A 13,600-nucleotide genomic window follows, 5' to 3' on the forward strand; every position below is an offset into this window, starting at 1 on the left:
TCTACAAAAAGCTTCCTTGCTACCTACTTTGAGAGAGAGTTATTCTCATGTTTTCCTTGGTAAAAGTTTCAGACTCTTTATCCTCCATTTTTGCTGATCCAAACCTTAGATAAAAATACTCTGGACTCCTAAGTGGGACATTTCGCTACTTTATCAGGCCAAGAAGATATGTAGCTCTTAACCGTAACCATTCCTCCTGTATTCATGGCCTCTTCCTTTAAGTAAACACTTCCCGCTGGATTCCTAGAGCTCTGCCATCAGACCCGATTAACTCAGTTTGAGGAATTGCGGCTCTAATATTTTCATTTCAAATGTTGATTTAGTTTAATGACCAACTCAAGTGGATTATTCACTGTTGGAACTGACTTGCGTCTTTTGTTTGTAGGTGTAGTACAGTGAATAGCCGACTGGCAGCCTATGAAGTCCTTGTGATGCTGGCTGATAGTTCCCCGGCAAATCTTCAAATTATCACAAAAGAACTGCTTTCCATGCATCATCAGCCTGACCCTGCTCTCACCAAGGAGTTTGATGTACGTTTCCTAGACCTTGATACACTTGAATTTTTTTTAGGATGCTCAATCAAACGTATAACTTTAAAGCCTGTGTCTGCATTACCCTAATCCCAAAGAAAGTCAGTAGTATTCTTTTGCTTATCATGTTCCCATACTCTAATCAAGCATAATCTACTAAATTACTTCATACCATGGTAATACTGTATTACTCAATGATACCCTTTTTACTAATTAAAGAGAAGACATTTTTAAGTCACTTGATAATTACTCTCGGTAAGAAGTAGCATTGCAGCCTATGTCTTGAGTAACTGCGCGTGGTACAGGGCCAGGCTGCGGAGATACATACTCGAACGTTGGCTCTGTCACAGTGCGGTCTACATTCATTTAAATTCAGCTAAGATTTATGGAGTTTAGAATGCACTAATAGGTGTGTTGGGCTTTTGGAGCTCAAAAAATGCAGACAGGATTCCAGCCCTCAAGAAAGTCGGTGTCGAGTGGAAGAGACAGACCCGCAGGCAGATAATTTCAATATAATGTGATCGATTGTAAGATCCGGGTCATGTCCTGAAGGCTCTCCTCGCAGAGGGGCACTCTACCACCAGACGGCGGCGTCTTAGAAGGCGTCTTAGAAAGGATGAAGCTGGAAAGAGAACTCCCAACGCTTCTTCACAAGCTGGTGGGAAGGTGATTCCACAATGAGAAGGACGTGGGCGGAGCTGTGGAGCCAAGCAGCGGCTTAGTGTCCATTGGGAACTACAGGAGGGGAGCAGCAGACCAGGAGCCGGAGGACGCTTTGAGCTTTGAGAGCTGCTTTTGTGTTTTCCACGGACCTTGTGGAGTCAGGCCTACCCCTTCGGACAGCTGAGCTGAGTCGTGTGCGGCATACAGGTTAGGCAGGAAAGGAAGGTGTTCTAGACAGAGAAAATCGCACTTGCACAATGAAATGCGAGCGTGTAAATTGGAAACGGTTTTCGTATCAAAACATTTAGTTTACAAAACGTGTGCTTTAGTTGTACATAGTTTATTTGACAGATTTAAATGGAAATGTTATTTTTTTCATAAGTCAGGGATGATTATGTCAGCGTAAGGAAGAAAACATTTTTCTCATGTAAATACTTATTTTTTAGCACTGTTGTGAACGAGTTTTTCTTATCTTGTAACTTTTTAAAATCTGTGCTTTGGACTCCACAAATACATTACCGTATTGATTAGATCTTAGAAATCACCCTGCTCTACGTGTATGTCAAATGTAAGTGGAAAATATATAATATTTAGCAATTCCTTGAGGTCTAAAAGACCTGCAGGGTTTTGTGGGTTAGTTATAATATGGATGCGGGTACTTAATACATATGCAGAACGGGTGATTCTGGGCATGGCATTAGAACCAAGATTCTGCTTAAGTGGCATTGCAAGGTGTGTCCTATCCATTTCTACTTTGAGAAGTGCCGTGTTCAACTTTATCCAGGAAGACTTTTCTAGATTATTTCTAACCAGAAAAGCATTGTAATGGGATCTGTGTTAGGACAAAGCATCTTTAAGTGAAATGCTAGCGTATTTACCTGTTCCTTTAACTGTATGCTGATTAGCAGTGGTTCCACAGAAGAAGCTTACTTCCTTAAAAAGGAAGGGAGGGAATATGAGGCTTCCTTGACCATCCAGATTGGTCAGGAATCTACAGAGTAAACACTGCATAGAACCCTATTCCATTTGTGCAGAGTGCTACCTCAGTTTGTAAGTAGATCTGTTTACTTGCTTGATGTCTCTGTAATCGAGCGGGCTGTGAGCTCCTCGAGACATTATCCCTGGCACGGTGCTGGCACACAGTAGGTTCTTAATAAATATTTGTTGAATGGTAATCAAGTGACAGAATGCGTGACTACTAGATGGGCAAACAAACAAACATGACACGTTAGGTACTTTATGAATGGAAAAGGAGCATAGAGGTATTAGTATTATTAGCATCTGCGGAGGTACTTCCAGAACATAGGTTTTGTTAGCGTGACTCCTAAGCCACTGGATGGATAAATCTGTGGGTATATCTCTTTTCCCTCTCAGACATCTAGATAAGCATGGTGAAAATGGGCTGCTGACAGATACACTAATTCTCTCTCTACTGTTCCTACTCCTCTCTTTTCTAGTATCTTCCCCCTGTGGATAGCAGGTCCAGCTCAGGGTTTGTGGGGCTGAGGAATGGCGGCGCTACGTGTTACATGAATGCAGTCTTCCAGCAACTGTATATGCAGCCTGGTCTGCCTGAGGTGATTGCTTTCTTCTTTCCTGTTTGGTATGACAGATAAAGCGCGCAGTGGCTGAAAATGGTCCCATATTCATATATTGCAACATATAGGGGTCAGGAGCACTGACCACCACCATGCAGTCAAAAATATAATTTATATATTGCATTTTGGGTTTACTAAAAATCTAGACATTACTAGGGATTCTTTAGTCACTTCTGAAATCTGTGCACATCTGAACACATTGTTTACAGTCGCATGTTTGGGGGTTTTTTTAATTTTTTTTTTTTAATGTTTATGTATTTTTGAGAGAGCATGAGCAGGGGAGGGGTAGAGAGAGGGGGGAGACACAGAATCCGAAGCAGTCTCCAGGCTCTGAGCTGTCAACACAGAGCCCGACGCGGGGCTCAAACCCCCAAGCTGTGAGATCATGACCTGAGCTGCAGTCAGACGCTCAACTGAGCCACCCAGGTGCCCCCACAGTCACATGTTTTTATAAATCTGCTGAGGGAATATGCTGCCTGTTTGACAGCTAGACTTGACCAAATGGGATTTTTGAACTAAGTTACTGTCAAATTCTGTTCTATAACATTACTAATATTTTTAGTATTTTAGAAAAATTTAGGGTCTGTCATCAGTGTTTTATAAGAGTTCAGTTGACTCTTGAACAACATATAAGGGTCAGGAGCGCTGACCACCCCCCTCATGCAGTCAAAAATCCACACGTAACTTTTGACTCCCCGCTGATGTTAACCACTAATATTCTTCTGTTGACTGGACAGTTAACACAGATTTTTGTACGTTATATGTATATATGCGTAATATAGTGCAATATGTATTACATATTCTTACAGTAGAGTAAGCCAGAGAAGAGAAAATATAATACTGTACTGTATTTATCACAAAAAAATCCATGTGTAAGTGGGCCCACACAGTTCAAACCCACGCTCAAGGGTCAACGTATAGTAGAAGCTTGTGGTATCGCAGTCAGTAGTGTTGAGAATATCTCCGTGTATCATGGCACGTTTAACCTCTCATAGAGATAACTGGTATTCCTCATTCTAGCTTTTCGTAATCAAACAGGCTCAAAGAAATGATTTGTTCATGTTTCCACCAGCTAGGAAGTATGGAGGCTAAACATACTGAGAGTTGTAGCCACGCTCAGACATCCGTAGCACTGTGAAAGCAAGGTGGGAAGTACCTGTGCATATGTCCGTGTTTCCTGTGGAGGAGTGAACTACCTCTAGCTTAATGCATTGCGTTTCTTTCCAGTCGTTACTTTCAGTAGATGATGACACAGACAATCCAGACGACAGCGTATTCTACCAGGTGCAGTCTCTCTTTGGGCATTTGATGGAAAGCAAGCTGCAGTATTATGTACCTGAGAACTTCTGGAAGGTATTTCACTCAGTCACTTTAGATAGTTAGATCTAGTGATAATTGTTTCTGTCTTTATTAACTCCAGACTAATCCCGTTGCCAAGAACCTATAGAAGAATGGGCTGTACCATTCTTCTTAAGATCAGTATTTGATTTCAGATGATTAGAATATTAAGAAAAGTCATTTATAATTTCTAGGGATTTGCTAATCTTAACAATTTTGAATGTTTCTCATGATTCTTATTCTGATTCTTTGGATATTTGTTTAAATTAATGTTCTAAATATTTTTTTATTCTTTTTTTGTTTAATGTAAATTTTAGTTAGTGAACGTACAGCGCAATATTGGCTTCAGGCGTAGAATTCAGTGGTTTATCTCTTACATTCAACACCCAGTGCTCATCCCAGCAAGTGTCCTCCTTAGTACTCATCACCCATCCAGCCCATCCCCCGCCCACCTCCCTCCATCAACGCTCAGTTTGTTCTCTATCTTTAAGAGTCTCATATGGTTTGTTTCCCTCTCTCCTCTCCCCACCCTCTTCCCATATGTTTATCTGTTTTGTTTCTTAAATTTTATTTATTTATTTATTTGTTTATTTTTTGAGAGAGAGAAAAAGAGGGAGCAGCATGAGCAGGGGAGGGGCAGAGAGAGAGAGAATCTTAAGTAGGCTCCATTTTCCACGCAGAACCGATTCGGGGCTCTGTCTCACAAACTGTGAGATCATGACCTGAGCTGAAATCAAGAGTCAGATGCTTAACTGACTGAGCCACCCGGGCGACCCTCTTAAATTTTACCTAAGAGTGAAATCATACGCTATTTGTCTTTCTCTGATTGACTTATTTTGCTTAGCATGGTACATTCTAGCTTCATCCACGTCATTACAGATGACAAGATTTCGTTCTTTTTGATAGCTGTATAAATGTATACACACACACACACACACACACACACACACACACACACACACAGATATATCACCTCTTTATCCATTCATCAGTCACTGTGCTCTTCTGGGCTCTTGCCATAGTTCGGCTATTGTTAATTTTGTTGCTGTGAACATTGGGGTGCATGTGCCCCTTTGAATCTGTATTTTTGTATCATTTGGGCAAATACCTAGTAGTGCAATTCCTGGGTCATAGGGTAGTTCTATTTTTAATTTTTTGAGCAACCTCCATACTGTTCTCCAGAGTAGCTGCACCAGTTTAAATTCCCACCAGCAGTGCAAGAGGTAAAGAACATTACTTTTTAACATTGTTCTACTCTGTTTCGCAGGAGGAGTACCTTGTATTTTCCCCTGTAGTTTGGAAAGTTCTAAGACAGAAACTGTTCTGTGGCCTCAGGTCCCAGCCGGTATGGTTTCCCAGACTTGTTTCGGTTACACAGAAGCCAGGGAAAAGCATAGATAACCAAGCTCATCTCACTTCAGGACAAGTGTCTAATGTCCTATTAGTGAACTTGGTTTTTAGAAGCATTTGAGTGCTCTTTCACATCCGTGTTCTACTCTATTCAGAGATTGCTGCTTTTCCTTTAGCAATATATTCTTGTCTTGCACAGATTTTCAAGATGTGGAACAAAGAACTTTATGTGAGAGAGCAGCAGGATGCATATGAATTCTTCACTAGTCTTATTGATCAGATGGACGAATATCTCAAGGTAGAGAACATCTCATTTTCCCTCTGCCTCCCTCAAACTGTAGTACGAGAGCAGAGTTGCAGGATTTGGGCTGACTGTGAAACCTACAGATCAGAAAGTGGTCATCTGTAACACCCCACCTGTAATTCATTTCCTCTGGGTTTGAACATCAAAACAGACACAGATCACTGAATGATGGACTTCTCTTCTTAATTCCTCCAACACTTGATGGAGAAGTATGTCATTCTTAATCTGTACTCCACAGTAACCATTTGTGTCCACGTGCTCTTCCAGAGGTTGCCTGGCCTCGGGAGTGCTGCCCTCGCCAGTGACCTGACGGCCCTGTGCATAGCAGCCCAACTCAGCCAGAGGGGCCAGATTAAAAAGTTATTTGTGGTGATGTTTGAGCCCAAAGCTTCCTGCTTCCACCCAGCGTAACGTGTGACAAACTTCCTAAGTGGTGCTGCCTTCTAGTTATAGGGCGTCCTCCATCACTGCCATTAGCTGTCCCTCTTCTCCTTAGTAGGCATAAGTCAGATGTCCTTTTTCAAATAACTTAGGAATTGATAGCATTTTATCCACAAGGAAGAAAAGATTGTGAAGAGTTGCTACTAACTTGGTTGTTGCGGCGTGGGGAGAAGAGTTTGGAATCGTCACGGAAATGACAAGCTTTTCTTGTCACCAGCTGTGACTGGCCCCTCTCCTCTTCCTTTGCCGGCTGTTCAGTCTCTTCTAATAGCCAGTGGGGCCAATGGGTTATAAGCCTCCTATTCATTCCCAACTTAAACTACCATCATGACTCTTTATTTTAGCTGTTAGTTGAAATCTGTGCTTTAGCTTAGGTCTAAATAAAATTCTATCTAAGTGACCTAGAAATTCTAGGGGCATCAGCTAAAATTCTAACTTTTGATTCCAACAGAAAATGGGGAGAGACCAGATTTTTAAGAATACTTTCCAGGGCATCTATTCTGATCAGAAGATCTGTAAAGATTGTCCTCACAGGTTAGTGAAGTTACCACGGACATCAAAAAATGTCATCATTGTTTTTATTTTTTTTCTCTTAATAGGTAGCATGTTATTCATTAATTTTCATCCGTATTTCACTTGGCTAAAATGACAATATCTGAAAATCTCAGCTGTTAATCTTTTTAATGATTATTTATTTTGAGGGAGAGAGAGAGAGAGAGAGAACCGGGGAGGAGCAGAAAGAGAGGAAGAGAGAATCCCAAGCAGGTTCTGTGCTGTCAGTACTGACCCCGATGTGGGGCTCTAACTCATGAACCAGGAGATCATGACCTGAACTGAAATTAAGAGTCAGACACTTAACCGACTGAGCCACCCAGGCGCCCCAGCTAGTATCTTTTTTAATAGTATTTTTATTCCCTAAGCTACTGTAACAATTTATTGATACATTTTTATTCAGCCAAGTTCTATAATATTCAGGCTCGTGATCATCGCCATGCTTAGTATTAAGTAAATCATGATGCAAGCAGATTTCCTACTCATGTATTTAAGGCAAAGCTTTAAGAATGCTTTAAGTTTCATTTGTAAGTATGTGGATTTCCATAGGAAGTCACAAATCCTCAAACAGGAAAATACGTATTCTCAGGGTTATCCTGATCCAGAAATCAAATTTGGAAGCAATATTTTTATAGTAGAAAAAGGATTCAGTATTAAGGTAAAAACATGGAAATTGCTAATTGGCTACAGTCGTAATGTACATGATCGTTGTCCTTTCTATTTTTATTTTTTAGTTTTTTAACAGTATTTTTTTTTTAAGTTTATTGTGAAAGAGAGACGAAGAGAGTGTATGTGTGAGTGGGAGAGGGACAGAGAGAATCCCAAGGAGGCTCCACGCTGCCAGTACAGAGCCTGATGGGGGCTCGATCCCACAAACCATGAGATCATGACCTGAGCTGAAGTCGAGTCAGACACTTAACCGACTGAGCCACCCAGGCGCCCCAGTCGTCGTCCTTTTTAAATAGTGCTTCTAGTGTGTTGTGAATCTTGCATTTGTTGACAGACTTGCAATAAACCTATGAAGGTTTATTGAGTTAAGTTTCTTTGGTTTCCATGTCTAAAATTTCTTCGTTGAAATTCCTAATTGTTGAGTGATTTTGAACTGCCAAAAACTGGTATTTGTATTTGGCAGTGTACCTTTAAAAGGATGAGGGATGGCACGTGTTAATTTCACTGATCACGAATGTAGACCTGTGTTCAGTCTCTGCTACTGTGGTGGTGTCAAGATCTTAAATTGTTTAAATTCCATGGTTGATTATGTTCTTTCTGTGATTTGCTAATCAGATACGAGCGTGAGGAAGCTTTCATGGCCCTCAATCTTGGAGTTACTTCTTGTCAGAGCTTGGAAATTTCTTTGGACCAGTTTGTTAGAGGAGAAGTTCTAGAAGGAAGTAATGCATATTACTGCGAAAAGTGTAAAGAAAAGGTATTACACTTGCCTTTTTTGAAAAACAAGATCAATTTGTTACTCATTTAGTTTCTCTTTATGTTTTATGTAGGAACAGTATTAAGCTCCAATTGTTGCTTCCATTAAATTGTGTCTTTCCCTGTTTTCACATGGGCAGGAAAGGCCTGTGAAAATCTGTGACCTTTGTATGACTTTGCTGTTTTCTTTCCTCCATGGAGATAATTGGGTTTTGCTTTTCTTTAGAGAATCACTGTGAAAAGGACCTGCATTAAGTCTTTACCTAGCGTCTTGGTAATTCACCTAATGAGATTTGGATTTGACTGGGAGAGTGGACGCTCCATTAAATATGACGAACAGATAAGGGTAACTTATTTTTTTTTCCCTGAAATTTCTTACAACCATTACCTCACTTTCTTTTCTGCTGTTACTTTTTATATTTTTAACTTTCATCCCCACTGTGAAAGGCTATGGTCTCAGCATTCTGAGGGGTACACAGCCCCTTGTCTTAAGCAACTGCTGCCCATGGACAGGCAGATCCGTAAACAACCCTCCTATCTGGTGATAGAGGGGAGGTAATCCTAGCTAGAACTAGGAAAACATCCCTCTTTTTTGAATCTGACTTAATTGGGTATTGCCGTGGATATTACTCATCAACACTAATGTTGTCCTTTTGCTTTTAAATAGTTTCCCTGGATGCTAAACATGGAGCCCTACACAGTTTCAGGAATGGCTCGCCAGGATTCGTCTTCTGAAGTTGGTGAAAACGGGCGAAGTATGGACCAGGGAGGTGGAGGATCCCCACGAAAAAAAGTTGCCCTCACTGAAAACTATGAACTTGTCGGTGTCATTGTCCACAGTGGGCAGGCACATGCGGGTCACTACTATTCCTTCATTAAGGACCGACGGTAGGGGTCTCACGCGGTCCCTCCCCCTGCCTTCCAGTAGTCCTGCCTCCATCCTGCTTCCTGTCTCTCTCCTCCATTCCCCCTGCCCTCTTCTATCCCTCCTCCACTCCCCCTGCCCTCCTGTGTCTCTCCTCTGCTCTCCCTGCCCTACTTTATCATCCATGCTTATGAGTGTAGTGCAAAGAAGCTTTTGCACTGCTCTTTGGTCATATTTCATATTGGATTTTTAAAACTTAGTATAACAGTTTTTACCTCTTTGGTTTGAAAAGTTGTTTTAGAAATTTAAGCGTTGTCCATTTGAAAATACCCAAATAGAGTCATCTGCTCTATTTGTAGACAGTATATAAAGGCTGGGGAGGGGGATGTTGGGTTTCCATCTTATAACATTTGTTTCCCTGTGGGCTTCAGGGGGTGTGGAAAAGGAAAATGGTACAAGTTTAATGACACAGTCATAGAAGAATTTGACCTAAATGATGAGACCCTGGAATACGAATGCTTTGGAGGAGAATATAGACCAAAAGTTTATGATCAAAGTAAGTATTTACAAGTGGATGTTTCACATTAGTTTGTTTGTTTGTTTGTTTTTTAACTTACGGTTTTCTATCAAATTGGAAGCAGTATTCTTTACATAAAAATGTAATTTTATTCTTTTTACATACCACTTTTCAGGCTGTATAGATCCACAAGCTCATAGATAGGCAGAGTGGAAATGTTTAAGCTGCTTACAGAATGTTTTTTAAAATAATTCCTTGCAGCAGCCCTGGGGGGACAGGTGATAGAGGAAGAGGAAGAAACGAATATCAGAGAGAAACTAATGAACACAGAATTTCAGCCTTAAAAATTGCTTCAGAGGAAGTAGTTGTCTGCTAAACTTCTCACATTTCCTTTTTACTTTCAGAGAGGCACGATGAATTAGACAAGACCCCTCGAACGCCTGTTTTTGAAACCGTATTTATTACGTAGTGTGGCAGTCCTTCTCTCCACAGCCACTGCCCCCCCAGAAGAAAAACTATGAGGAAAAGGACATCACAGAATCCAATCAGAATTTGCCATGGGGGGGAGGGGGGACATTTTGTAGAGATCTTAGCATTTCTGAAACCTGATTTTGCAATATTTTAGGGGCATTTAAAATTTTCTGCCTGTATTTGGGTCGGAAGGAAATAAGAGAAACAGGTGAAGGAAGTAAGAGGTACAGACTTCTAATTAGAATATAAGTAAGTCACAAGGATGGAAAGTAAGCCTAGGAAATCAAGTCAATAATATTGTCATAAAGCTGTATGGCAACAGATGGTGATATATTTATCTTGGTGAGCATTTCATACCGTGTATAATTGTCAAAACACTGTGTTGGCTACCTACAACTAACATGTCAACTATGCTTCAATTAAGAATTAAAATGAAAAAAAATTTCTGTGTCAGATTTTGATGCCGTGCCATGGTAGTCCTGTGTCTGATAATAGTAACCTCTAATGGTTAAATCCAGTATTGTTGCCAAAACTTACCTAGATTTGGTTGTTCTATGCAAAAATGGCTAAGTGAGCCAATTATAATCCCATCCTGTGCCACAGAACTTCTTTTTAAATGTTCCTTGCCTTTTTAAATCTAGACTCGCCTAGGAATGTTTATCTTCTTTACCCCATCTTTGTACAGCTTCCTTACGGGTCTTCTGTGTCACCTTCCAAGCAGTATGGTACAAGGACACACACTTTACTTACACTTTGCATTTAAGTTTTGTAAACATTTGCTGGGTTTATGAGCCTTTCTTTTAGATCGTCGAGACAAGAAACCTTCTTTATTCTATTTACAAAGGCTTCTTTCTTCATGTCTTGTTATAAAGCAAACCCGTATACAGATGTTCGCCGAAGATACTGGAATGCCTATATGCTCTTCTACCAAAGGGTCTCTGATCAAAACTCCCCAGTATTACCAAAGAAGAGTCGAGTCAGTGTGGTACGGCAGGAAGCTGAGGATCTCTCTCTGTGAGTTTCTCTTTCACATAGTTTGCTGTGTGATTTCAGTAGGTGGTCATTGTAATCTTGAGTACAGTGTTTAGGATTTACAGGTAACTTGTTAAACAAACTAGAGAGAAATTCTAAAAAGAAAGTGAGTAAATCTCTTTACCCCTCTTCTTATGGCCACCTTTTTATTATTTCCTTGGCAGAAGTTATTTCGTATTTGGAACATGCACGTAGGGGCCCCTGGGTGGATCAGTCAGCTGAGTGTCCAGCTCTGGCTCAGGTCATGATCTCACGGTTCATGAGTTCGAGCCCTGCATCAGGCTCTCTGCTGACAGCACAGAGCCTGTTTCAGATCCTCTGTCCCCCTCTCTCTCCGCTTTCAAAAATAAACAAACTTTCAAAATATTAAAAAAAAAAAAAAAAAATGCATGTAAACTATTTCATTCTAGAATCGAGATTTTTTTCCAATCTCAGCATTTATCGAATAAACTTTATAGTCAAAGTGTGGCACTTTGCCAGCACTGTGGGTTTTTTTTAAGGCCGTCTTGTTTACGAATTTGCGTTTAAATATATTGGATCCGTAAAGTACGCAGTTTATTGTTAAGCCTCGTACCCTGTATACGTAAGTGTGTCGGGTTGTGGTAAGTGCTAAAATGGCATCCACTTTATACCACACGGTTTTCTGATTCTGTCCTTAGGTCAGCGCCGTCCTCACCGGAAATTTCACCTCAGTCCTCCCCTCGGCCCCATAGGCCTAACAATGACCGGCTCTCTATTCTAACCAAGCTGGTTAAAAAAGGTGAGAAGAAAGGGCTATTTGTGGAGAAAATGCCTGCTCGAATATACCAGGTAAGACCCACGTAAGAAATTCTAAGGGAGAAAAATCACATAAAAGTCCAAACCTGCCCCGTAGGTCCGGAAGTACTCCTGCCGGCCTCCTTGTGGACTCGGTTGGACCTTGCGTGCCTCATCCAACCCACCTCATCTCACGAGTCTTTTATAGCAGGTCACAGAGGTGTCCACAGACTCAAGGGGGCCGGCACTGTCACTGGCCTGCTATGCGGCTGGGGGTTTTCACAGATACACAAGTGGGAGGGAGTGGCCGGTAGAGACAAACGCTGCTGAAACTAACTTACCGTCTGGAGAGGAAAAGAAGTTAGGGTTCAGTATCTTTGGGTAAAACTAGTATGATAGTGATAACCACCAATTACTCAATATCTGCTCTGTGCCACGTGCTTTAAACAAATCCTTAATTCTTAAAAACTCTTGTGAAGTAGTAGGTTTTATTCCCATTTTTCAGATGGAAAAACTGAGGTCAGAAAAGGAGAAATGTGAGGCGCCTGGGTGGCTCACTCAGTTGAGCGTCTGACTTTTTTTTTTTTTTAATTTTTTTCTTTTTTTTAACGTTTATTTATTTTTGAGACAGAGAGACACAGAGCATGAACGGGTGAGGGGCAGAGAGAGAGGGAGACACAGAATCGGAAGCAGGCTCCAGGCTCTGAGCCGTCAGCCCAGAGCCCGACGCGGGGCTCGAACTCATGGACTGCGAGATCGCGACCTGAGCTAAAGTCGGACGCTTAACCGACTGCGCCACCCAGGCGCCCCGAGCGTCTGACTCTTGATTTCAGCTCAGGTCATGATCTCACAGTTCGTGAGATTGAACTCCGTGTCGGGCTCTGCGCTGACAGCACGGAGCCTGCTTGGGATTCTCTCTCTTCCTCTTTCTCTGTCCCTGTCCTGGCTCACGCACATGTGCTCTCTCACACTCGCTCACTCTCTGTCTCTCTCTCAAAATAAACTTTAAAAACAGAAAGGAGAAATGACCTACCATTTCACAGAACCAGGATTTAAATTCGGAACTGTCCAACTACCCAGTCCAGGCTTTATACATAAGTAATCCAAAGCTGAGTTAGCCAGAACCAGAGAATTTAAGAAAATTGTGGAGTGTTTCGTTAAGAGAGAAAGATTTAAGCCATCTGATACAAGGAAAACGTGAATTTGGTTGCGCTTGGGAGAGCTCTGTGTGTCCCTTCCAACCCCAAATAACTGGTTTGACTTCACTTGTCCCTCATATGGTGGTTTTCCTAAATTTCCCAGAAGTATTTGGTTTGATGAATAATAATTCACCTTCTTACAGCTTCTTATATTTAAAGGAAGATTTTCCTCTCTCCCTGTTTAAAATTTCAAAGCTCTAGAGAAGGGTTTTTGTGAACCTTTTCTAACTTAATGTAAAATCCTTTCTACCTAATGTGTCATTAAAAATCTTCCACGTGCTGAATATTTTGCCGTTTCTTAAAAATAATTACTGATTTTCTTTTGTAGATGGTGAGAGATGAAAACCTCAAGTTTATGAAGAATAGAGATGTATACAGTAGTGATTATTTCAGTTTTGTTTTGTCTTTAGCGTCACTGAATGCCGTAAGTACTAGTTGGCTTGTTAGTAAAGGACTAAGAAAGCAGAGTGAAAGCTGTCAGCTCAAGCGTTCAGTGACAGCCCTCGGTTGTTAGCATTCAGCTTGGATGCCCAGAACGTTCCCGCAAATAATGTCACTC

General features: G+C 41.2%; 1 protein-coding gene across 3 annotated transcripts in view; it reads left to right on the forward strand.

The window, feature by feature from the left end:
• Positions 1-13,600, forward strand: part of USP24 (ubiquitin specific peptidase 24) — a 140,428-nt gene that overhangs the window by 97,549 nt on the left and 29,279 nt on the right. For all 3 annotated transcript variants that reach the window (XM_060624012.3, XM_078451879.2, XM_060624013.3), the window contains 12 exons: positions 386-530; positions 2,651-2,770; positions 4,019-4,144; positions 5,679-5,777; positions 6,676-6,758; positions 8,061-8,202; positions 8,428-8,547; positions 8,869-9,089; positions 9,498-9,622; positions 10,927-11,068; positions 11,746-11,896; positions 13,370-13,465. In XM_060624012.3, the coding sequence (XP_060479995.1) occupies positions 386-530; positions 2,651-2,770; positions 4,019-4,144; positions 5,679-5,777; positions 6,676-6,758; positions 8,061-8,202; positions 8,428-8,547; positions 8,869-9,089; positions 9,498-9,622; positions 10,927-11,068; positions 11,746-11,896; positions 13,370-13,465 (1,570 nt within the window). The remainder of the gene's footprint in view (positions 1-385; positions 531-2,650; positions 2,771-4,018; positions 4,145-5,678; positions 5,778-6,675; positions 6,759-8,060; positions 8,203-8,427; positions 8,548-8,868; positions 9,090-9,497; positions 9,623-10,926; positions 11,069-11,745; positions 11,897-13,369; positions 13,466-13,600) is intronic.

Source organism: Panthera onca, chromosome C1, assembly GCF_046562875.1.
Source record: "Panthera onca isolate mPanOnc1 chromosome C1, mPanOnc1 haplotype 2, whole genome shotgun sequence".
Lineage (NCBI taxonomy): Eukaryota > Metazoa > Chordata > Mammalia > Carnivora > Felidae > Panthera > Panthera onca.